This window comes from Pantherophis guttatus, chromosome 4 (assembly GCF_059756535.1).
Source record: "Pantherophis guttatus breed Tessera chromosome 4, ASM5975653v1, whole genome shotgun sequence".
Taxonomy (NCBI): domain Eukaryota; kingdom Metazoa; phylum Chordata; class Lepidosauria; order Squamata; family Colubridae; genus Pantherophis; species Pantherophis guttatus.
This window is the reverse complement of record NC_142066.1, coordinates 47,896,864-47,923,394: the sequence shown is the minus strand read 5'-3', so window position 1 is coordinate 47,923,394 and position 26,531 is coordinate 47,896,864. Positions and strand designations below refer to the sequence as shown.

Sequence of the window (26,531 nt, the reverse complement as noted above, 5' to 3'; positions counted from 1 at the left end):
TATATTTTAATGCTTTACTAACTCAAATTATTTATACTATAATAAAAGGAAAAAAGAGAAAATGAAAATAGAAATTAGAATATTAGAAATTATCTAATAAAAATGTAAAAGTACTCTGTGGCACAATAATAGTCATGTTAAGGCACTGGACATATGATTTATATGTTACTAATGCTGCCAAAGATAAGAATTAACTTTTTTATTCTTCCCAAACCTATATATGGTGATTAAAAAAAAGATTTTAAAAATAGTGAGAAAATAAAGAAGGGTTACAAACGTTTAAAAAAAAAAACCCTGTATAGTGGCAAATTCAGTAAATCAAACTATTGCTCCCCCATTAAAAAAAAAAAAACTACTTAGAAATACCCATAAGCATTTGTTTTAAATTGATGGATATCTCATTTGTCACCCTTTCATATCCAGCTGCTTGAAATGGGAATTTCTACTGGCTGACTTTAAGAAGCTCCCTGATTTTAAACAGGAAGGAAAATAATTGGAAAGCAAAACCACGCCCTAATCTTTACATTATGGTAAATGCCACTGGTGTTTTTTCAATTCAACATGAAAAATCCAATAAGGAGTCAAAATCTAAAGTTCTGCCTTTCCCCATCTCTCATAATCACCCAATGGAATTAGTGCATGAACATCAGAGCACAACCACACTGTACCAGCTCTAGAGCTCCGGCAGATCCGCTGGAGTTGGAAGGAGGAGGAGACACAAGATAAGAGAGAAAAGAGAAGAAAGACAGCAGAAAAGTTAAAGGCAGCTATAACTAGTAGAGGACAAAAACATCACTATTAATCAGAAATATGCTCATCAGCATTAGCAACCATAGATCTAACTCTAAATATTGGTTTCTTTTCTAGCAACGCAAATATTACTTCACCACTAGCACAGGTATAAACTAGAAGGAAATGTCCACATATGCCTAAATTCTAAAGATCACATTATTACTTTTGCTGCTAACAATGCAACTGGCAAAGCACCAGAGGAAGCATGGAGAGGAGGCATTCCTAGTTGTTGCCTGTATGAAACTTTCTAGAATCCAATGTTTCAGAAACTGCCAGAGTGTATCTTTTTTTACACATTTGTCTCAGATTAATCCTTAACTGGCTGAGAAATTCTGAGAATTGCAATCCATACATTTTAAAGTTGCCAAGTTTAAGAAACACTGGATTAATAGAACCTCTATGCAGTAAAGATAGCCACATTCATATATTCATGGGAAATTATTGGACCTGAAGGTTTGATTCAAAAATAGAAAAAAACTGGAACAACTATGGGAAATCTTGTCCCGGGGATTTTCATGTCCAGGAGATCTCATTCAGTCAAAACTTTCAGTTTGCTTACCTGAAGCATCTCCTGATGCTGCTGTTCTTCCAATGTTGGGTAGAAGGTATTCGATATTTGGCATTGACTGGGCCTCTTGTTCATCTATAGGGGTCTGTGAAATGGATACATATGCACTTAGAAAGAAAAAAAGGTTTAAACTATATATTGATTTAAAATGGAAAAGAGGGCCAAATTCTATATTCTTCACCCTGTGACTATTGAGCCAATTATAGGTTTAAACTACTTCCATTATGAAGGGTGTTCGTTTGGACAATTTCTTTATTGTTTCATTTAGTTTGGCATGAGGACCATGATAGCACTTATATGCCCTTTTATACACCGTAAACCATTTTTTTTTGTCTGTAAACTTTTTTTTTATGTCCTATCAGTTATGGCCACTTGCTGCCAACATTAACATGAACAAATATCAATACATGGAAGCTGCAGTAAAACTGAACAGTGAGACATAGGCATGATAGAGGACCATAAGGTGCAACTGAAATAATATCACCCAATGGTCTTTGAAACATTTCTAGCATGCTGGTGATCGATTTCTCAAGACTTTTCTGATACAAATCTAACAATCTTCCAGAAAAGTGCTGAACTGAGAGGCAATTAGTTGGAGAAAGTGCTGACCTAGAAATCAGGAGACTGTAGGTGCTAGGCCTCTCTTAGGCATGAAAGTAGTTTGAGGTGGCTGGGTGACTTTAGGTCAGTTGCTGTCTCTCAGCACCTCCCTGGGCTGTTATTGTGGGGCAAATAGGAGACAGGAGGTATATTAGTTGTCTTGAGCTGAAGACAGCTGTTGTTTTTTTAAAGGATGAGATAAAGATCTAATAATGATAAACTCATAAACCAAAATAGCCCAACTGACAGGTTGATGGAGCAAAGAAGGGAATATGAACAACACTCTATAAATCAGGTATTGTTTTTTGGACCTATGTTTAGCTTAGCCTTGTGTATCACATTTTTCATAGTATTTTGATTGAAAATTAGAGGGTTGGCCCCTCCACAGGTATAGACAGCATACTGCAAAGACAGTCTGACTTGAAGACATAATAGACAGATACATATATGTGTCTGTGTCAATGCAGGTGTTTGAAAACAAGAGTTGGAAAGAAAATACAATTTGAGAGACAAAACTGTCCTTAAGGATGCTGCCTCTGTAAAAGTAGTTACAGTCCTTGTCTTCCTTTATGAATGGATTCTCAACAACGCACAGAGTTCAGAAGAAAGCACCTACATGTCATGAATAAGAGACATTTCTCTTCTGGCATTTCTCTATAACCTGAGAAATCAGCAGTCAGCCATAAACTGAGCATTGCCTCCTTCCTAGTCACTTACCTTTTCACCTTTTTCTTCCTTGTCACTGAAAAACCAGTCTGACTGTAGGGAAAAAACAAAGGAGAAATCAGAGAACCAAATAAAACCAAGCATATACTGTACATATAGAACACAATGTAAAAGGAAATCACAGCAGGGCGATTACAAATGTTGGGCTGTGAACCAGATTTTATTTCTAGCTTTTAACTATTCATGAGGGACATATAGCTTATTAATTGAACCCAGAATTACCTATCAAAATGTAATCTCTCTGGGAGGGCTGCCTGTCTACTATAATATTTTTAAGATAAAATTCTCAGAAACTAGAAATGTTTTCTCTGCAAAATGACTTTCAGGGTTTGGGGTGAATATATTTGTGATTCCACAAACATTTGTCAGTAGGTACTCTCTTCCCCTCTCTTACGCTCAACACTGATGCTTATTTCCTCCCAGAAAAAGAAAAGTTAGCTTCAGTTTCAGATTCAAATAAACTTTACAGTCTGTTGCAAGATTTGTGCAGTGCTTCATTGCACAAATGACTTAAAGCTAATTCAATATAATTTATATGCTCTGAATCATTGTGTGAAGTCATACATGATTACTGCCCTAAATTATAAATATGAGTCTTACAGTGAACTGATACATCTTATAAATACCCCAATGTTTTTGAGGTAAGCACGTGACACTTTCTCTGGTCTTCCGCTTGTGTTCATTTAGAGTTGATCATATTTTATATGCTAATATAAAATATTTTACACACTAGACACACCTGCCATGTTCACGCAAGTTAACTGCTTACTGAAATTAAGTTGAACATTTTAAAATGAATAAGCCATATACAGAACCATTCCTTGAACTTCTGAATGAAAAAGGTACCCACTCTTTGGAAAGAATTTGGGCATGCCTAAAGAATGAGGAGATATAAAACTAGAGCATGATTGGTTCTTTCCAGCTAAAATGAAAGCTGGGCCAGGACCAAGAAGATTCAAGTTGAAATCTCTATTTAGCCATGATGCTAATTGAGTGATTTGGAACCAAACATTTTTTTCTCAGTCTACTATATTAAACAGGATTAATGTAAGGATAAAAAGAGAAAGTGAGAGAAAAGAATGGTGTACACCAACATAACTTTCTGAAGAAATAGGCTGCGTAGAAATACCATATACTATTTATGAAGAGCATGATCATATAGGCATAGTAAATAAATTCCCCTCTTCTGCCCTAATGATCACTGGGGATTATTGAAGTATATCTTTACAACTCTAATAAAACAATACAAAGGGTTTTTAAAATTATTATGTAAAAATAGAAATCCTTTGAACTATTTGCAATCAATCCTGTAACTGAACACTACAATTCAAGGTGAAGGATTTGCACACTATTAAATAAAGAACTGGGTACTACTAATTAGCAGAATTAATATTCTAATAAAGGGTCTTATTATTTTATTTCCCTTTGACTCTTTAGTATTATTACTGCCCTTAATTTATTTAAAACAGCAATGGGGAAAGTATGACTCCCCATATGCTCCTGAATTACAAATACTGCTGCTAGTACCTGTCATTCAGTAATATCTAGCAGATCACACATTCTCCATTCCCTCTACAAAGCAATCTTCCCCACATTGAGAATCTTCCCAACAAATACTTGGGATTCATTTGATGATGCATTTAATGACAACATCAAGCAAGGATTTCTGAAGACAATTTTAAGAACAACTCATTTGCATAATTGATATATATATATAATTAGACCCCTCTTAGATCCTACTTAGATCCTAGATCCAAACCCCTCTTGCTCCTTACGTGTTGTATGAGGGTCTCCACAATTTTATAGCGATCAGGCATATGTGTCACCATGTCAGTCATGTTATCCTCCGATGTTCGAACTAGCGTGGGACCAAATACCAAGGCAAGATTCCGCGGCTCCATCTACAATAAAATCCATTGCATTTTTGTTTCTATAAGATGATCAGTTGTCAACAAGGCTGGAGTGAAGTTATACATCTTATCTCTGCATTCATGTCACATTAGCCTCTCTGCTTTGAGTTCTAAGAAAGCCCTATTATTTTTTTTCATGCACCTCATCCACAAAGAACTGCTTCAAATATGGCAAAGAGCCAAATTCAAGGGCAATTTAGATTCAGGGAAGTCAGATTTTTAAATTCTTCGGAACACAAACAAGTACAGCAGGGTTCATGTAGCAGGAAAGGATGTTGCAATTAGCACATTCATTTCACATTCTCCTAGTACAATGGGGGAATTAGAAAGTCTGTTATTTATACAGCTCTTTCACTACAGATATCTCTTTGTGAAATTTGGTAAGGAAGGGAGCAAATTGGGAATTTAGAAATGTACTTTTATATAAAGACTACAAACAGAATCATTCAAGAAACAGGCCTAAAATACCATATGGGCAATGAAGTCTCATTCGTCATCTTCAGGCTGGTGTTTTTGGCTTCGTGCTTCTAGGAGCAATGTGTGTGATGCAGCTGTTTCTTCCTTTTAACTGCCAGTGGGGGTGTGAACTGATTGGGTGGGAGCTTGGCTGTGCTCTGATTGGATGGGGGTTGGCTGTGCTCTGATTGGATGGGTGTGTGTTCTGTTTAGGTGGGGGCTTGGTTGTGCTCGGGTTAGTCTGAGTAGCAGGGGGATTTGAGCTGGTGAGCTGTGTTGCTGTTGTTTGGCTTCATGTTCGTGGCCATGCCACCTCTTCATGGTGGGTGTCAGTCTGCTTCATGTATGGATTGGAGGGGTTTAAAGTGGCTAATGATGCAGCTGTGGTCGGGCACGACCACGGACCAGAAGCCAGACCACAGCTGTATCATTAGCCACTTTAAACCCCTCCAATCCATACATGAAGGAAAGGCAGGTGCAGTGAGCAAACATTACCTTATTCTTCTCAGAATGGTCTGCAATTGTCTTGAGGTGTTCCACCAGGAACTTGAGGGTCTCATAATAATGGCCTGGCAAATCCCGGATCTGAATCAGAGATGGAAGAAATATAGTTTAAAAAAATCAGTCAGGAGTGTTTATTTGTCTCATTTTATGACTGATGCTAATGCAAAATTCTATTCCAATTTCAATCTTCTTCTCTAGTTTCAATTCATTATTTTACTTTTTAAAAAAGTGACACAAAAGAAGTGGTACCATAGGAACATGTCAGCTCTAGAATTCCACTGTTCTTCCCTAGTGTATATTTACTCTTATAAGAATTTTTAAAGCATATCAATAATATCTATATCTGTATGTCCTGCACTATGACAAGGCTAGACAATGTTTCTTAATGGTTACATGTTCTCTGTTTTTTGGGAAAGTATGTTTTTCTTGCCCTAGTACTGCCCACTATTTCTTGCATTAATGCTGTGTGACATTCTCACCTCCAGCTAATTTTAAATTAGTTACCCATATGGCTTTCAATTGAATGAAGAATGCTTCATGTTCTCAATTCTTAAGAAAATAAAATAGAAAAACTTCAAAAGACATATAAAGGAACTGAGAAGCCGCCAGTAATGATACAGTGATTTTTAATACATGGGAAAAGAGGAAAGAAAGGGAAGGGAAGCATGCTTGGCAGTGATATATACAATAAAAATACCAGTTTACAGATCTGCATTAAGCAAGCATATTACAAGCCCATTCTATCCCCTACTACAGGAGACTGATTTGTATGTTCACATGTCTTTTCTCTCTTATATATTCAAGATTAATCTTACACAAAATAACATAACAGAGCAATCTGGGTCTTTCTGTACAACAGTACCTTCTTTTAAAGTTGCACAATGTGAGATATAAGGATTCAAAGTAAGTATTCTACGGTCTAGTTGTGTCCAATGAAGCTGATGTATTGGTGGTCAGAAGTTGCACTCGCTGCCTAGATATATTAAGCTCAATATAATCTTCAGTGGTTCAGAATGACTTCTGATGGGAATCTATCTCTGGCTAGTTTAAAACGCTAGAGACTGAATCTTCAGCATAAAAGGAAGTGTTACTTTTCATTATGAAGGTTGTTCCTTGTTGGAGTGCAGAAAGCATACAGAAGAGGCTCAGGCATCCTATCCTGGATACTCTCCATCCCCCCTATACATACATGCATACGTAAGTAAGTAAGTAAATAAGTAAATAAGTAAATAAGTAAATAAAGTAAGTAAGTAAGTAAGTAATAAGTAAGTAAGTAAATTAATAAAGTTCTATCACTGAACTGCAGCCTTTTGTTTCAAAGCAGGGACCAGATGTTGACATTTCCCCATATAGTTCTCCAAGGAAAAAAGCCAGCAGGAACTTCCAAGGACTTACCAGTTTGCGTAAGGTCTTCATCCTTTCACTGGCATCTTCAATCCGGTTGGCTTCAATAAAGTCATTGTATTTATCTTGAAAAGAAAAACATTTCTGATTTGCGGTATCATTTTAGGACAAAACAAATTGAGCAGTTCAGAATAATTGAGATTCCAAATACATCTTGAAAGACCATTCATTTCTACAATCTAGTTTCAGCTTTGGGATTGGGAGTTAAGGTATCTAGAGCTGCTGCTAATTTCTGAGTTCACTTACTAATTTAATTTCTTAAATCTGAAATTCTGAATTTGTTTAATTTATTTAATTTCTGTGTTAGATTTAAGTGGTAAGAATAATTAGGAAAACACTTGACTGTAAATTTGGAGAGGAGGGACACAACATTCATTTTTATCATAGCCATGAACAAGTACAGCATAGTATTTAGGGGGGGGAATAAACAAATTTCTGAAAAACCAGGTGTGATTTTAAACACTTTCCAAAAGAAAGATGGGATTAAAAAATAAATCTTGGGTATCATGACTAAATTATCTGTAGCCTATGAGTAATGGGACCTAAATAATATAGCATATCTGAAAAGAAAAACTATCTTAAGGTAACTGTTTCTTAGCTATTTAGAAATTTAAAACATGAGATACACCTTGACCTCCCCAAAGTTTGGTTGTTTGGGAAAAATATATATTAACTGAATTTCTTTAATATATAAATATATATTTATAAATATTTATATAATATTTATATATTATAAATATTTATTTATTTATTTATTTATTTATTTATTTATTTATTTATTTATTTATTTATTTATTCTTGTCATATCCTATTCTCTTCCATGACTGCATCCAGCAATGGACTGGATTCCTCCAGCACAGCTTCATAGACCTCATGTTATTCTCAGCCTGAAAAAGATGGTGTTCCTGCAATCAACTATTTGAATTCATCCCTGACCTGACGCAAATAGAGAATTTGGGGAATAAACATGTATTGCCATGTGAGTCTGACACATTTTTACCAACTACACAGTGTTTAATTGAACATAAGGAACATGCAGCCCCTTTTCTTAACAAAATCTCATTTATAGATTGTAGTGAATAGACCTGAAAAGGTCAAAGAGTGCCAAAGTTTTTTTTGAGACCTGGAAATAAGAGATAAATTGGGAAAATTTCAGCCTTACTAGTTTGGGAGAATATAATTCTAGCAGGCTTCTTGAGAACTTTACAACTTGCCTGGATAAAACATTTGATTTCTTCCCTCCTGAAATTAAACTATGCTTTCTCTCTCCCTGCTAAACCCAGGGCAGCTTGGATATTTGCATTTGGAAATTCTTTATTTCCTGTGAAAGAAAATAGATTTTTGCAGGAAGCAAAAGTATTACATAAAGAATTTCAGACATTGGGGAAAGAAATCACTTTCCCTTCTTGGTTTCTTGCCACTATCTATGGTTTAATCAACCCTCCCACTGTGCCATAACTACCAGTGCATTCTTTTCTCCATCTTCTTCTAAAATAATTAGATGAGCTAGTCCTTACCTCAGCACACAACACATGTTACTATGCAGTAATATGCACTGTGGTATTATTACCACAGTTGAAGCATGGAATGTGCAGCTGTGAGAACTGCATTACAATAGCAAGTTACCAGAGAAGTAAAGAGTTTTTCCCACAATCACATTCCAATTGAAACTCAGGCCCTAAAAGCCTGAATCAGGTCCTTTCTATCAGTTCTTGAAAAATGAAACTGAAGCTGAACCCTGAGGGATTTTGTAATACCAATTTCTACACCTCTTAAGACAAATGTGATTTACCAGCTATGGCTTGGGCAAGAGAGAAACTATGCTCTGAATCAACCAGAAAAATACAGAGTCCATTAGAAACCAAAGGTTAATATTTCCTATCTGAATTTCTTGGAAAAATCATCTTGCTATCCTGACTGTTAAAGCAGCCAAGGGATAATAGACCGCCATCACTCACCGTCGGTAAACAGAGGCTCTGGGAGCTTCCGAAAGAAGGACTTCAAGAGGCTGCAAATAACATTCAAGTCTTGCCATCTCTGGGGTTGGAGAATGGAAAGAGTTATTTGATACTTATTTTGATTTTCATTTGATTTTCATTTATATTTCACATAAAACATTTTACATTTCCCAAACACCGTAAAGCATGTTGAGATCAAACATTTTTTTTTAAAAAAAACTTGCACTATTTATTTTTCCAAGATTTTTAAAGAAGGCAAATGGCCCTGGCCAGGGTAACCAACATTCACTGGCTTCATCTACTTTTTCTAATTGGATTGGCAAGTTATAATACACTGTGCGCACAATTATCAGGCAAGTGAGTATTTTGACAACATCATTGTTTTTATGCATACTTTTCACTTTCAAACTATGTAAACTTGAATGCTTAGTGGATATAAGAATATCAGGTGATGTGTATTTGTCTAATGAAGGAGGATGTGACCTAAGGAGATCAATATCCTATAACAGGGATCGGCAACCTTAAACACTCAAAGAACCACTTGGACCCATTTCCTACAGAAAAAGAAAGCACACTGGCAGCCACAAAACCTGGGTGGGCATGGCCAACTCGATGACACTCACTCCCACCCAGTCACATGACCACCTAGCCACGCATAACCAGCCACAAAACTATTCTCTATGACTCTCTCCCCCTCTCCCTCCCTCTTTCTGTATCTTTATGTCTGTCCCTCTCCTCTCTTCTCCTCTCTCACCCCCTCTCTATGTATCACTCTGTATGTGTCTCTCTATGTCTCTCTCACCCCCTCTCTGTGTATCACTCTGTGTGTCTGTCTGTGTGTGTGTGTGTGTGTGTGTGTGTGTGTGTGTGTCCCTCCCCCCCCTTCAGGTAACCGTCCTCCCCCTTCCCCCTCCTCTCATAACTCCCTCGCCAGCTGTGGCTGAACCGGGAGCATTCACACGTGCAAGGAGACTCCAGCCTGAAGTGGCAGGAAGCGAAGGCTGCCTTATGTGCAAATATGGCGTGAAGGCAGGTACAGGGCAGCTTCGCTCCGTCCCCCTCCTCCTCTCAGGATACCTGGGACAGCTGTGGCTGAGCTGGGAGCGTGCACTTGCGCAGGGAGACCCTCCTCAAGCGAGTGCCAAAGCTCAGGGGTGGGCAGCGGCTTGCTTAAGGAGGGTCTCTCCACACATGCGCACACTTCCAGCTCAGCCACTGCTGGCTAGGGGGTTACAAGAGGAGGGGGGGGGAGGAGAGTGTAGGAGCAAAGGTTCCCTGTAAGGCAGCTTTCGCTTCCTGCCGCTTCGGGCTGGAGTCCAAAAAAGAAATGAGAGGCGTGGCAAACTAGTGATGGGACAGGGAGCTGCGGCAGAGGGTCCAAAGAGCCGCTTGTAGCTCTGGAACCGTGGGTTGCCGACCCCTGCCCTATATCAAGGTGTGCATAATAATTAGACAACTTCTTTTTCTCAGGCAACATGGGCCAAAAAAGAGATTTAACGGTCTCTGAAAAGTCAAAAGTTTTTCAGAGGGATGCAGCACTCTTGAAATTGCTTAGATATTAGAGCGTGATCACAGAACCATCAAACGTTTTGTTGCAAATAGTCAACAGGGTCAGAAAAAACATGTTGCGAAAAAAAGATGCACATTAACTGCCAAAGATATGAGTGGAATCAAACGTGAAATACCAGGAACCCTTTATCCTCCAGTTCTGTCATATTCCAGAACTGCAACCTACCTGGAGTGCCCAGAAGTACAAGGTGTTCAATGCTTAGAGAAATGGCCAAGATAAGAAAGGCTGAAACCTAACCACCGCTGAACAAGACACATAAGTTGAAGTGGCAAGACTGGGCCAACAAATATCTGAAGACAGATTTTTCAAAAGTTTTATGGACTGATGAGATGAGAGTGACTCTTGATGGACCAGATGATTGGGTCCATGGATGGATCAATAATGGGAACAGAGCTCCACTTCAACTCAGATGCCAGCAAGGTAGAGTTGGGGTACTGGTATGGGCTGGTATTATTAAAGATGAGCTAGTTGGAGCTTTTTGGGTTGAAACTTAACTCCCAAACCTACTGCCATTTTTTAGAAGACACTTTCTTCCAAGTAGTGGTAAAAGTAGGAAAAAGTCTGCATCTTTCAAGAAGACCATAATTTTTATGCAGGACAATGCTCCACTGTGTGGCTAGCCAGTAAAGGCCTTAAAGATGACAAAATAATGACATGTCCCGCTTCCTCACCTGTTCTAAACGCTATTGAGAACTTGTGGGCCCTTTTTAAATGCGAGATTTACAGTACAGGAAAACAGTACGCCTCTCTGGACAATGTCTTGGGAGGCTGTGGTTTCTGTTGCACAAAAAGTTGATCGTCAATAGATTAAGAAACTGATAGACTCCATGAATGGAAGGCTTATGACTGTTATTGAAAAGAAGGATGGCTATATTGGTCACTGATTTATTTATTTATTTTTGAAATGTCAGAAATGTTTATTTGTATATTTGGAGTTGTTTATTATTCTCACTTTAACAGATGAAAATAAATGAGTGAAATGGGAACATTTTTGTTTTTCATTTAGTTGCATAATAAATCTGCACACTAATACTTGCCCAATAATTGTGCACACATAGATAGTCTCCTAAGAAAGCCAAAACCTCACTTTTATTTTCTTAATATTCAGGTTTGAGGTTTATTAACATTTAAGAGAGCACTGTAATTGTTCAATAATGAAATTAATCCTCTAAAATACAACTTGCCTAATAATTGTATACACAGTGTAGGAAGCTGCATTTTATGAATTTGTAAGTATATTGGTAGTTTTCTACTAAAGAAGTCTATTCCCTACTTTCCCTAGGTCTGCACATAAGATTAACAGAAGGAAATATTTACACTTTCATAAAGGACTTTAGAGTAAGCTTACATAACCTTGTGTTATTCTGATGCATTAAGATTCTAAATTTCCATTGTTTTGAGCAAGAACTCCTGTTGCCAAGCTGACCCAGGAAATGAAAGTTGCAATCCAGAACCTGGAGTACAAACTGTTTAAAGTGCTCAAAATAATTCTGATATACATTTTTATTTATTTATTTGCCGCCTATCTCGCCATGTGGAAAGGCCATTGTGGACTGGCTTTGGATCTGCACCGCAACAATACATGCCTCATATGTAAACACATGTGCTATAAGCAAATGACAGCTAGGTGTCAGTACTATCTAATAGTACTGGGGTATTTTTTTCAATAGCAGTGAAGAGAGCAGATGATGAGCTAAGCAATCTTATTCTCACCTCATCTTGCAAGTTGATTTCTGCTGCCCCTTTGTTTAGTTGCTCTTGTAGGCTGGATACCACAGCATTGTTCCCTGGGACTCGATAGATGCCCATGTATTCCAAACCTTTGTCTTCCACTACCTTGCAACAGGCTTCCACAATCAGGGGGATTTTCTGTGGAAGACAAGATGATAAAGATACTGGTACCAGGATTGGGAACCTTAAAAATCAAGATCCTTTTTTGTGCAGTAGAAGCAATTGGTGCAGTAGAAGCCTAAACCACTTGACTAGCCCCAAAGATATATCATATATATATTATATTTTCAATTCCAAGCACATTTCTTTTACCAGAACTCAAATCCAAGTACTCTGGAGCACCTTCCAGATCTGACTACTAAAGAATCCATGTTCAAAGCTTGGATTCTTGTCTTTTAAGTGGGAATGAAATTCAGGAATGAGTTTCACATTTCCAAAGGAACCACAAACAATATAATGCTCCAATCAGATCTCAAGCCATGTTAATTTTGCTACATTATGTTCCATCTTTCTTATATAGGAACATGTTATGTGGATATTCGTCAAGAAATAACGCTATGTTTGAGCAATCCAGTTCTTCCCATTAGATCAAAACTCAATGTCCTTTACTGCCATTCCCCATTTCCCAATTCAACATAGATCTCTTTCCCTGCATACACTTGCCTACATGTTTACTAAACTAAGAAAACAGGCTAAGCTGTAATTATGTTCTAAGCAGAAGGCTCACAAATTAGATCCCGTGGCAGATTATTGGACATGTTGAAGTGATAACAGTTTTCCCTTAACAAAGTTCCCAAGACACCGTTCTTTTCTTATGCAGAATAAAAGACCAAGTGCAATTGAAAAGACTACCTTGTTGTCAGGAGCTGGCTGGCAGTCTTCTAACCTTATACCAAATGCTCTTGGAACAGGTTTCTTGCTCTTCTTCATTAAGTTGATGCCCCAAGGTGCTTTCTGAGGGACACTGTCATCTGGACAGAAGAGGGAGAATAAGAGAAAAAGAGAAGACCATTAACTGAGAAGTAGAAATGGTAGAGAAAAATAAAAACAGCAGATCAGTCAAAGATGTATCAAAGGACAACTTTATGAAAAAAGTGTTAAATGGGAAAAGGATACTTAGTGATAAGGTTTCTTTGTAATGTTCCTATGATATAAGCAAGCTAAAGATGAATATTTTAAAACAAAGAATCCAACAGGGCAGAAGATATCAAAATAGAAAGGGGGAAATATAGCAAAAATATTGATAACAGAAAAAATTATGTAGTCCAGATATTATGAGAAGAAATAATGTGAGATGAGTAAGAAATCGCATTTTATTTTATAGAATTCATAACCTGCCTTACAGAGGATATGAATTTTCAGATTTATGACAAACAAAAAATTAATACATATATCAGAATATATTCAAATCAGATATTAAAATGAAAAATAATCTCAAAATCAATTTTAAAAGTATAATGTCAAGACCACAAACCATTTCTAAAAACTGGAGAATAAAAGTACTTTTAAAGTATTCTGTACTTGAAAGACACCCAAAAAAGGCTTTATCCCATATTTCTGGCAATTTTATCCCTGTTGATATCAGATTCTAATGGGCATGCACCTCAGTCAAATCAGCGAAATCCATTATCCTGCTTGGTCTCCAATGGCTGCTATAAGTCATCATATGAATATCCATGCATTTGAACTCATCTTTATGCAACTGATTCAGATGGGACAAAAAGTGTATAGTATAGGGTGCTTCTTGGAACATTATTAAAACTATCATAAGGAATTTATGCAACACATTTTTAAGGCAGTCATAAAATAAACTCTTAAAAAAAGTAAATTCACAAAAATGCAAATGATTCTCTGAGAATCCCTAGTTGAAGAGACTTGAATCCAAGTCTCCAGCAGAATCCATTATGATATAACTGTGGTTTTGGATCAACGCTGCCATTTTGGATTCTGCCTCAAGAGGGGGCCGCCAATGGCAGCTCTCTAGCAGTTTTGATCCCCATGCCATCACTCTGCTAAACACCTAACTCCTACAGAACTGTCTTATGTCTAAAGATATTTAACCATGTAGTAGGCTGTATTACTATTATTCTTGTCATCTTTCACATACTTCTCATCTTTTAATCTTTCTCACCTCTCATCTTTCTTACTATCTTCTCATATTGGTATATTATGATTTATCTATTGTTGCTGTATCTTAATTATGAGTGTATCGTATGATTTATGATCTATGACTTAACACTTTGTTTGTATGCACATTGACAGTTTATGCGCCAGAGAAATACTCCTTGTATGTCCAATCACACTTGACCAGTAAAGTTCTGTTCTGTTCTGTTCTGTTCTGGTCCAGTCAGGTCCGGTCAGGTCCGGTCCGGTCCGGTCCGGTCCGGTCCAGTCCAGTCCAGTCCAGTCCAGTCCAGTCCAGTCCAGTCCAGTCCAGTCTAGTTGGACAGGATAGGATAGGGTAGGGTAGATAGGGTAAGATCGGATCAGATCGGATCGCACAGGATAGGATAGGATAGGATAACAACACAATTTTTTACTGCTCAAGTGTGATTGGACACACAAGGAATTTGTTTTTGGTGCATAAACTGTCAGTCAGCGTTCATACAAACACAGTGATAAGTCATAGATCATAAATCATACTCTAATCTTTTTCATAGTTGTTTCTTGTTTCATAAACAAAATTTGGTATTACTTTAAGAACAATTCAATTGGTCCAAATTCAGGGTGTGTGTTATCACCTTTAAAGCTCTTCAAGGCATGGGACCAGAGTGCCTGGTATTGTCTCAGTTACATCTCACCCGGTCAAGCAAGGAGGGCATGCTACGAATTTCGTCGATCAAAGAATTGATGGATTCACAGCATGTGTGTCTACTGGTGTGTTCTAGGAGGAGGGCCTTCTCTGCAGTTGCTACCATACTTTGTAACATCTTACCTTCAGGGTGAGGCGAGGAAACCACTCTTCTGCTTGTTTAAAAGAGTGTTAAGAACTGGCTCCACCATTTACCATGGAAGTCTAAGAATCTATGCAACCCTGAGGATGGTTGGTGGATTGAGAGCACTGTCTCTGCTTTCTTAACATTTTAGCTTTCTGAGTTTTTTAGCTTTGGTTTTCACTTTTAACTTATAAATTTTAATCTTGTTCTTAGTTTTGTTTTTATTATGTGGAACACATAATAAGAGGATTAGGAAATTAGTAAGCAGGATCAGAGTACAAAATGTCAGAAATGGGTATTGGCTAGAAATAATGGAAGCTGTAGTTTAGCATATTTAGATAGTGTCATGGTGGGAAAGTGGGTCTATATGGTAATCCCTCATTCTGGAGCAACTGCACAAGCCTTCCATACCTTTTACTGTTACTCCATCTTGCCGTGGGGAGTATGGTGGAGCTATTCCTGTTTGCTTCTGGCCTTCTGACTTCATTCCTGACACTCGAAGACCTTTGGGGGAAGAATCTGGTTTGGTCCCTGAGGAACTGAAAGGGAAAAAAAAACCATGCAAGAAATTGCTTCAAAACTCAGGAATAACCCATCCTACATATTCTGCATGTATAAACACAGAGTGGACTTCGTTTTTCAAGGCTCCCTTTGATTTAACGGCAAAACTTGAAGAAATGAAGTACATTCTGGGAATGCTAATATAGAAGTCCAAGCTACTTTGTCAAGACTGGAAGCAGAAATTACAGAAGTGGTTTCAATTTTTTTATCCATATGTATGGACAGTGTTCTTCCACGCACGTTTTTAATTTGTCCCTGATTGCTGTCCACACATAAATTCAGACCAAAATTAACAAGAGAAATAAAGCATGGGCAAATGGAAGCTGTAGGCAAAGACATCCCTCCCCAAAATGCCACCTATTTTCATAAAAGAATCCCACCCTACCAGTTGGGGGGGAAAGCCTCATGCTTGTATATACTGAGATGCTGAGATCACTGTACCCAAAGTTCCTTTACAAACTGACCTTCATCCAGATATTTAAAAGATTATAAACTGTAATAATTTAAAATATGTGTGGGGGGGGTGGGGGTGTGTGAAATCCAGCAGGTTCTGACAGTTCTGGAGAACCGGTAGCGGAAATTTTGAGCAGTTCAGAGAACCGGTAGCGGAAATTTTGAGTAGTTTAGAGAAGCAGCAAATACCACCTCTGGCTGGCCCGAGAGTGGAATGGGAGTGAAGATTTTGTAATATCCTTCCCCCAGGAGTGGGGAGGGAATGGGGATTTTGTAGTATCCTTTTGCTGCCATGCCCACCAAGCCACGCCCACAGAATCGGTAGTAAAAAAAATTGGATTTCACCACTGGTGTGTGTGTGTGTGTGTGTGTGTGTGTGTGTGTGTGTATCTGTGTGTGTGTGTGTATCTGCGTGTGTGTGTATGTATGTATGATGTATGTATATGTATATAATTCTCTAATTTTTCAGTTTCCTCAAAGAAATTTCAAGAGATCAAGTCCTTCAGTGATAAAGTGTAAATTCTTTGTGAACTTCATTTTACAAACAGGGATTAATAAAATCTACTGTTACATTCTTAGATAATAAATCCCTGAACCATAAAGACTTCTGTAGATCAGGCTGAAAAGAGTTCCAGTTCATCCTAAACCAATTTGGTGTAGTGGTTGAGGCATCAGATTAGAAACCAGGAGACTGTGAGTTCTAGTCCCACTGTAGCTATATAAACCAGCTGTGTGACCTTTGGCCAATCACTTATTTGTTATTATGGGGAACATAGGAGGAGAAAGGAATAATAGATATGTCTGCTGCCTTGAGTGTATAAAAAATAATAAAGGCATTTTATAAAATAAAATAAATAAATATAAAAATATATAAAGCAATATTTTTAATGGAGGTGTATTCAGCAACCTGAATTTTCAAATGAAATAAACCAGATTCAGATTTATCATCTAAGAAATATGAAACTTAATTCTTGGCAGAAGAAGGGCTAATTCTCAAAGAGAAAGATAGTAAGATGGTAAGTAATTTACCTCACTTTTCGGTAATCATTTAGTTTCTTATTGATCAGTGCTTGGCTTGCAAACCCAGGGTCCTGGTGATTAAAAAAAAAAAGGAATACAGAAGGGAAGGGAAAAAAAAGAGACAAGGGATATGAGAACTCCGGTAAACTCTCATTTCAATGTTTTTCTATTTGACCGAAACAATCTTTTTATCAACTCTCTTGGAAAAGTTAAAATAAATCAAAATAGTTTTTAGAATTACTGATGAAAAAACTCCTGACGGTTCCAACAGTCTGATCTTTAAATAGTTTTATATATATAACTGTATGGTGTAGTTACCTGTGTTCCTACATAAAAAGAGGAACCTATTTAGTATTGTTGGAAATGAAACGCCTGCAAATTCTGTTCTGCAGTCTAAGGACTAACTGGAGAAAAACATAAATTCTGCTCAATTATGAACTGAAAGAGCACCTTATAATTTAGTCAGATGACCAGCAGAGGTCACCATAATAAACCAATTGGAGTTTCCATCAGAAATTCCACATTAGAATGGAACTCAGGAACTGTAGATATTTGATAATGTTCTTCCCCAGATTTTACAATTCTAAGACGCTATATGCACACAAATCATGAGCCTTCAAAGATTGCTTTAGGACACATTCCAGCAGCACATTGGCTATTCTGTTTGAAGTTTTGGTGAGCGTAGTTCAGAAGCCTCTGTAAGCTTTATGTTCACAATCCTTGCCATGTTTCCATTCAGCGGTTGCAACACTGGAAAGTATCCAGAGACCCTTGTATATTGCAGGAAAGCCTTGGCTGTCCTTAGCCATACAACTTAATAATTACACGAAGCATTTGCAGTTGGGTTCTTCCCAAGCGTGGAAAATAAATTAAGAAAAAGCAATGGTGGGACTGCTAAAAGAAGTACATTTAGAGAGCCAGTGGCAAAGCCACCAGAAGAACTACTTCTCACCTCGCCCTCGGCTTTGCTACTCTCCCTGATGGCTTTAATCCAGGCCAGCATGTCATCCCGGTCCTCGGCCTGAAAGAGACATTCACAGAAGTCAGCGGTCGTCAGCCGGAAGACGTGCTTCCTCTTGGTGTCACTGTAGGAGATGTCTACCAGGCACGCTCGGATGCTGATTGGTGGCTGCTCCTCCTCACCTGGGGGCGGGGCAAGGGCCACAGCCTCCCTTCGGTCCTTGCATAAGTAGAGTGAGTGTGCACGCAGGACAGCAAAGGCCCGTTTCCATTGCCGGATGCCTCCGCCAACTTTCTGCAGGGGGGAGAGGAAAGGAGGAATGAGACATGAGAAGGGTGAGGAGGAGAAGAAGATCCACAGGAGAGGTGTAGAAAAAAACAGAGTGAGAGATTGATGCAAATTTGTTGGGCACAAGGAACCAGAACAACTCCATGAAAAAGTATAGTCCAATGTAATTTCCTTATTATTATTATTATTCCCCTATTTATAAAACTCTTGCCAGATTAACTGCATTTTCTTTGGAACAGGCAATTACAGGCTTCAAGAGTTTGGCCTCTGTCACTTCCTCTCATGGAGAGACTCCAAGCTAGACTCTTTAGTCCCCTCCTTTACTGTAACTAAGATGGAAATTCCATTTTATATTCTGTCAATATTTTAGCTGAGGAGATGAATGTATTCTAGAGTTTCCCAATCTGGGCAGCTGTGTGGATTTCAATTTCCAAAAATGACCAGTATGCAATTCTACATAAGGTGCCCATATTAAGAAAGATTGTAACTAGCTTGACTCAGCTTGCTTAACTCAAAACCAAATGCCACGTAAGATTAATCCTATGATCATTTCTTGCTTTCAACCTTCCATCTGGATTTATATTAAACAATTCATAGCATCCTTCCTGTAGCTCTCCAGAATTTTATACTAGACCTACCTAGAAATGTGCTGAGCCAAACCTAGACCCTTTGACATGCAAAATTGGCATTCCACCATGGTGCCAAAATTAAAATTGTCTTCTAACAATACAATGCAATATAAACTAACAATTAGAGTCTTCAAAAGTTAAAGCTCGTTTGTAGTATTGAACAGATTTATTGTATAAATTTATACTTCTTGGTTTAAATCTGAAATTCAAACCAAGCACATTGACATAGCTGCTTATTTATAAAACTGTTATTAATCTAACATATTAGATTAATTATTAAAACATTTCTAACATTTAAATTCATTCCAAGAACTGGTACGCAAAGCATATCAATACATAACTGTCATTCCCTACTAGAACAGAAATATAACCCTTATTGTATTATTTTTAAAGCAACTGGATCCTGTAACAATAAGTTGCATCAAATCAGAATGTACACATATTAAGTGTAAAAGGTAGCGCTCCTTCCCTCTTATTGCTCTTTTACCAATTATAGATTGCACCCTCCTCTTCCTTGTTAAAATTCCAATGTTACCCTGTTTCCCCCAAATAAGACATCCCCTGATAATAAGCCCAATCATGCTTTTGAGCGCGTGGCAATAAGGGTTTATTTCAAGGCTTATTTCAGGGTTCAAAAAAATATAAGACAGGGTCTTATTTTCGGGGTACTAGGTTGTAGATTGACAGAATCCCTGTATTAAAGAATAGGCTGCCCAGAAAACGACTAGCACTTGTGCTGTTTTGATTCTGTCTCTTTAAGCCTTCTCCTCAACCTGTAAGGAAACATAGTCTATAAAAGCTGAGAAATAGATGATGGTTATGAGGAAAGGGGATGTTTGTATCTGTGTGGAAGTAAAGCAGCTAAAAAGCTAATTTTGTCTAGCAGTATTCACAAAGAGTAGGAATAGTAGAATAGTAGAATTTATAAGGAGTAGCAATTAGAGTAGCAGTCGTTGGACTAGTAATAGTAGTGGGTAAGAGTGGAGTGAGAAATAGCTTGTAAATGCATGTGTGTGTGTGTGTGTTGTCTAGGGACCTGTGTTGTGTTGGCTCTTTTGTGTTTTGAGCTCATGGAATTAGTTATACTTAAAAGAACTCATGACTAAGTGGTAGAGGTGGGATGTCCAACAGAGTGTAACAACCATACAACAACCATATCATGCCATGAAAAAGTAAACATTAGGTGCAAACACAAAGGCAGGTTGACTGTTGTAGAGCTCAGGCATTGCAGGAAACAGCCATCATACTGGCTGCAGAAACCAGACCTTTTACTAGAACCTACAGTATACCACACAAACAGATATGGAAAAGGTAGCAAGGAAGATTCTTCCTTAGAAAAAACTACTTACCTTAATTAGAGGCAAGTATCCACCCTATGCCTGTAGTTAAGCCAAAGAAGGCAGAATAGTCAGAAAAGGCTCAGATACCTGGGCCAATATCATCATAGGAATGTTAAAGCAACAGCAAGAGGGAAGGCTTTCATTAATTAAAGATAACAACTGTTTTGGAGAGAGACAGGCCCAGTGGTGGGATTCAGCTGGTTTGGGTGAACCATTCGTTAAATTGCTGGCTGGCCCCACCACTTCCCTCCCCATTCCTTCCAGGAGTCCCCACGTGCCCCATTTTGGCTCCCGGGTAAGTGCAGGGAGGTTCAGTAGGCCTAAAATGGGGCACGGGTGGTGTGGCGCCTCCCCACGGCCAATTTTCGCTGCCAGGAAGTTTCAGTGAGGCCTCCTAGGCCCAAAACAGGGTACGGCAGGAAGCATGCCCCTCTCCGGCCCATTTTTGCTCCCAGGGGGGATGCAGGAGGCCAAATGCTGCCCGTCACACCCCCTGGCCACACCCACCATGGCCACGCCTACCCAGCCAGTTATTAGGGCAGAGAACCAGTTGTTAAATTATTTGAATCCCACCACTGGACAGGCCAGAATGAGAAAGGAGTGAAAAGAGGACAAGAAGAGAAGGCGAGGGAGGCTGATAAGACTTGCTTAAAAGGATACAGTCATCAGATGGGGCACATTCACCTCTACGGTTTTCAGAATGTGCAGAGAGGGGAGGTGCTCCCAAAGACATAAAAATCTCTAAATTGTCAGAAGAAGAAGACATAGAAGCCTACTTTATCAGATAATTGCTAACTCTTGTAAATGGCCTGGGAATGAGACTAGCCCTATGTTTAATAGGAAAGAGCTTATAATAGCTTTCAAGCAAGAGAAGTAATGTTAAAGAGATAATTCTATACAGGTATGATTTTCCTACCTCTATAGGGAGAAATTTAAAAGCTATGACAAATAACAACCATGAAGAGATTCATGAACTGTGGGTGAGGTTAGAGGATTTAGGCAGGAAATGGTTGAGGCCAGATGAAAGGAGCAAAGAAAAAGTGGTAGAGGAAGTAATTTTAGAATAGTTTCTACAGATACTCCTTATTAAAGTGAGGTTTTGAACATAACAGCACAACCCAGAAAAGGTCAAAGGGCAGTAGAATTGACTGAGGACTGCTTGGCAGTAAAAAGATCACAGGCAGCGGTGAAATCTGGCCGGATCTATCCTGCTCGCATGAACTGGTAGTGCCAGTGGCAAGAGGCTCCGCCCACTCGCCGAGACGTCATTATGTCCTATTTTTGAGCCTCTGCGCATGCACACTCACTCCCGAACCAGTAGCAAAGGGTAAGTGTATTTCACCACTGGTCACAGGATATTAGAAAGGAAGATACCGAAGAAGAAATCCTACTCCAGAAAGTAGGAACTATAAGGAGCTGGAAAGTTAAAGGTAAAGGGACTAAAGAAGCCTTAAACTCCTGCTCAAACAAAAAGAAACCATTTGGGAAGTCAAAGAGATTACAACTGTGGGAAAAGTAGGCATTTGTTAAAACTGTAAAGGCCAGAGGAAAAATGAAATATCAAATATCAGTAATACAACATCTCTGGGGGGGGGGGATATATTAATGGGATCACTGTTAGAGATTTAGAAGATACTGGGAATAGACAGACATTGATACATTCTCATTTAAAAAAGGCAGCATCTATAGGAAAAGAGCCTCTTACAAGTGTGTTTGTGAGATGATCCCATCTGTTACAACCAAAGCGCAGAAGAGGGAAAGGAATAGGTAAAGGTGGTAGGAACAATTTCTAATTTACAATGTAAACTAGTGATTGGAACTTATTTTCCATTTACAGGGTGCTGTATTTAAAAAAAAAGGAGGCTAAGATGGTGGAAGCAAGCATAAGAGCCCAGTCTAAGGCAAAGAAGAGGATGGAACAGAAGCAAGAAGGGAAGGAATATAGGATTCTTCCTAGCTCTGATTAAATAAGAGAAATGAGATGTCCTACATAAGGGCAAAGCTTTAGCAAAGTCTGAGAGCCTAGAGGTGAACCTACAGGGATAATGGAAAATTCATTTAGGCCTCTTGCAAAAGAAAGACCCAACATTAAAACATTGTTGGTTAGCAGCAGAAAAAAGAGGGAAATAAGGAAAAACCCAGATTCCAAGAAAACCAGGTTGCTGTACTGAATTGGGCTTTGTTCCTATATGAAGGGATACAGTGAACACAATTTGAAGCTGAGGCAAGTCAGGAATTCCTATTTGCATTGAATATGAAACAAACCCTTATTGTAATATCCTGGCTTGATTTACTTCCTCCTATTCACGGCAGCCCCAAAATAGAAACAATCATTGGTGCCACTTGCCCATAAATTCATCATCCCTGATAGCCAAAGGACAGCACTGCACTCATATCTGTTTATTAATAAACAATAGGAATATACAGTGACTTTTTAATATAGAAGGTACACATATCCCAGCACATTTTCCCACAGAAAAATCCATAAGTGTCCCAATTGGCAGGCAACACCTATTACTTGCTACCCCCTTTGATTTCAGATGATAGAGCCACATCTTGAAGCAGCTAATTCCTAATAACAAATCACTTTCATTGACTGATTCCCCTGCATATTCTTACTTTCTTCAGGAGTAATTTTATAATTCTCTGTTATGCCTCCTTTTCTTTAAAGGAGATAAACATATATGTACCTACAGGTGTTAATAAACTCCAGCCTCCATTAACCCCAGTCATCAGAGTCAACAGTCACAGAATAGTAACAAAATCTGCAGTCTAACACCCTGGTTCAAAAGCCCCCAATATTTTAATCTTGGCCAAGAATTCCAAACCCGTTTGCAATTTGCCTTTTCTACCAATATTTAATTCTCATTGAAATCAAGATTTTATTTCGACCGACTTAATTTTATTTTGGCCAACTTAATCTGTTCCAATCAATGTTCTGGGTATTTCTACTGAATTATCACCTCTACTATTACCCAAACATTTCATTCTTGAATTCATTACAAGTTCAGGTTTTATGGGTTTGTGAAATTGCAATTCTTCCCTCTTCAAACCCTATCATGCACATGAACAGAGATGCCCTATATTACCAAAACTTAACATTATTCTTTTCTCTTAAGGAGAGCCTTACAGAAAATTTCAGACATACTTTGCCTTTTTTGGTGAGGATCTGTTTATAGTGGAGCCAGCCCTCTTTCCTTACATCACTGAAAGTGACATCCGAAAGATCAGAGGTGGAATGCCTCTTTGAACGTGTATCTTCAGAGGTACCCAAGCTATCCAAAGACTGTTAGAAGAGAGGAAAACACAGTTCAATAAATATCATCAGTGGATTAAAAGAAATATTGAACTTTAAGAAAGGAAAGGCTGAATATAAAGAAGGATGTTGCTGTGATTAAATAGAAGAATGGAATAGCAGTCCTAATCAAGCAGTATGTTGTATGATTGGAAAAACATTATGCTTAGTTTGGAGAAGGCGGAAAGAAGGAAAGATACACTGACTGTGCTAGTAAGTCAGGGTTGAAGATAGTGACTATATCAAAGTAGTGCAGTTAGATATATACAGTAACTGAAACCGAGTCTCTCTGATATACTGTACATCAATAGTCTTACAGCAGGACTTGTGAAGTGTTCTGGCAATTCTCCGACCACTGATTCAAATCTAAATCAACCAAAATGCTGCAATCTTCCTAAAGCTAATTCAATCTCAATTGTTCCCTAACAAGACCACAAATCAGCATTGCCCAATAAAACCCAATTCCATTTCATTATTAATACCTTTTCAATGGTGAATCCATGTATCTTTCAACATGCAACATGCCAGTATGGAAAAGTAATTACCTCCATTGCTACTGGATGGATCACACTTAGCTACAATAAAAACATTTATATAATTGGTAATCAGTCTCTCATAAGCCTGACTAGGTGGCTCAGTGGCTAAGACACTGAGCTTGTCGATCCAAAAGGTCAGTAGTTCGGTGGTTCGAATCCCTAGTACAGGTCTCCTGCATGAGCAGGGGGTTGGACTAGATGACCTCCAAGGTCCCTTCCAATTCTGTTACTGTTAAAATATTTCTGGCCCATTCCTCAATGGTGAATTGCTTGAAGGTATTTTAGAATGAACTTCTCTTTCAGGTTATTTGGATAAGTTTTACATCCAGATTTTGATTTGGTCATTCCAAAACAATAAATGTTTTTCTCCATCCATTTTCTTATGGACTTCCTTGTATGTTGGGATTATTGCCTTGTTGCATGAGCTACTTGCACATCAGTTTCAGCTGACAAATAAACTGAAATTCTCCTGTAGATTTTTCTGACACAAAGCAAAATACATGTTTCTTTCAGTGATGGCAAATCATCCATTCTGCGATAGGGAAGCACCCACAGCCATAGTGCTGTCATTTTTTGATCACAAGTATATGACTCTTACTGTGGAATTCAGTGTTTACTTTCTCTCTCAGATACAATAACACCTGAAAAGTTATGTTTGCTACTGATCAATCAATGGTGTATTCACCAAGGTGTCTGGAGGGTCATCCAGGTGTTCTTTAGCAAACTCTGGAACAAGTATTTTCTTCTAAATGAAGCACACTATTATGAATCGTATTTTGTCCATTTTTATCCATGCTACATTTGTGTTTCTCACATCTCCATGCTTTCCTGGTGGTGGTATACTGAACATACTGACTTCATCGAAACTGAAAAAGGCTTGCAAATTCCTAGGTATTACCAGGGGTACCTTGTGATTTCATGCATAATGTTATGCTGCACGTAAGCAATTTTTATAGAAAAGCCATTCTTGGGAAAAGCCACTACTCCCTCTAGTCTTCTGCACTTCAAGTCTATGTTTCTTATTGTGGGATTGCTGAAGCTGTAAAAATGATCTCGTAAATTTTTCCAAGCATTGACTTTTTTTAATAGAGGTCTTTGGTAATTTATTTTAATTAGGGCATGATATGTTTCTAGAATCTGTATGACAAGAAATTCACTATGATGATGGGATTTAGATAAGTCATGGGTGATCTAAATTAGCCGAGATAGTTTAATAGAGTACTCAGTGGATCCTAGTTTTCCATTTAATTGAATTGATTAGGCCAATGACCTTTTCATACTGGCACATTTTATGTTGTATAACATTGTTTATAAAATAAATGAAATCAATATCAAATTTTGATGGTATTTGTTCACTCCTTTTATATACAGTATGTTTGAATCTATTTTGCTATTAAAAAGCATGGAAAAAATAATAAGCTGCAATTAATGTTTCACAGAAATATTAAAGGGTAAATTCTCTTCCCAATGCAATAATATGGCTCCGCGTTTTCCAATTATAACATCTGCAGCCTGTGGAGGTTTCAAGAATAATAAAATGTGTCCCTTAGCCAGAAAAAAAACTCTGATCTTTGTAATTGGAGAGATTTCTTTTGAGTGTAATGTTAGCAAATTTCTAAATCTTTATTTAGATTTCTCTGAATTATAGGGAAAAAAGGAAACCAAATATACCCATTCACACTTATTTAAACCACACCACAAATACTCACCCCATCAGTAAAGAAACTTCTTAACATACGTAGGCTAGGCACACGACTTGGCAACCTCCTGCAGACACAGCATATGTATGGTTAGCATAAACAATACAAAGTAAAAAGAGAACTAGCTAGCTGTGCTTTCACTGGGCATCCCTCATTTTTTAGAGTATGAAGTTTTAGTCAATTCAGCAAGATGTATCTGATGAAATAGGCACTAGTTCTAATAACTAATACTGTAAGATAGTAGCATTAATACCGTCCAGAACAATTTCAAATTTGCATGTGGAAACTATAGACAATCATATGTCTTAGAGAAAGTTTTCAGCATTAACAATTCCCTATAGATCATATATACATAAACAATCCTCCTCACACATGTAATTAATTGATATTTTTGGTTAAAATAACTGATTCAAGTTTTTTAAAAGTACTATTTACTGAACCCAAATATCTAACTCAATATCAAAATATCTTAATATTGTCACATGTTTATTTTTCACCTATTCATATTTCTTTACGGAGCCACACAACTCTTAGATTATTTCTGCTATAAAAACCAAAGGTTGAAAGCAGAGAGTAGCTGCCTCAGGGCCTGG

At 38.0% G+C, this 26,531-nt stretch overlaps 1 protein-coding gene across 8 annotated transcripts in view; it reads right to left on the bottom strand.

Annotated features, from left to right (window-relative positions):
* ARHGAP23 (Rho GTPase activating protein 23) overlaps positions 1-26,531 on the bottom strand; it is a 216,225-nt gene that overhangs the window by 11,461 nt on the left and 178,233 nt on the right. For 7 of the 8 annotated variants that reach the window (XR_015733802.1, XM_034415626.3, XM_060691605.2 and 4 more), the window contains exons 10-22: positions 25,948-26,005; positions 23,556-23,693; positions 18,142-18,444; positions 17,199-17,260; positions 15,567-15,694; positions 13,072-13,190; positions 12,202-12,357; positions 8,919-8,997; positions 6,952-7,025; positions 5,548-5,637; positions 4,462-4,587; positions 2,678-2,719; positions 1,352-1,445 (exon numbers count right to left, since the gene is read on the bottom strand). Coding sequence is in view for 7 of the 8 variants with exons in the window: in XM_034415626.3 (XP_034271517.2) it covers positions 1,352-1,445; positions 2,678-2,719; positions 4,462-4,587; positions 5,548-5,637; positions 6,952-7,025; positions 8,919-8,997; positions 12,202-12,357; positions 13,072-13,190; positions 15,567-15,694; positions 17,199-17,260; positions 18,142-18,444; positions 23,556-23,693; positions 25,948-26,005 (1,469 nt within the window). In the remaining variant the exon portion in view is untranslated. The remainder of the gene's footprint in view (positions 1-1,351; positions 1,446-2,677; positions 2,720-4,461; positions 4,588-5,547; positions 5,638-6,951; positions 7,026-8,918; positions 8,998-12,201; positions 12,358-13,071; positions 13,191-15,566; positions 15,695-17,198; positions 17,261-18,141; positions 18,445-23,555; positions 23,694-25,947; positions 26,006-26,531) is intronic. The other variant, XM_087892086.1, reaches the window with a different exon arrangement.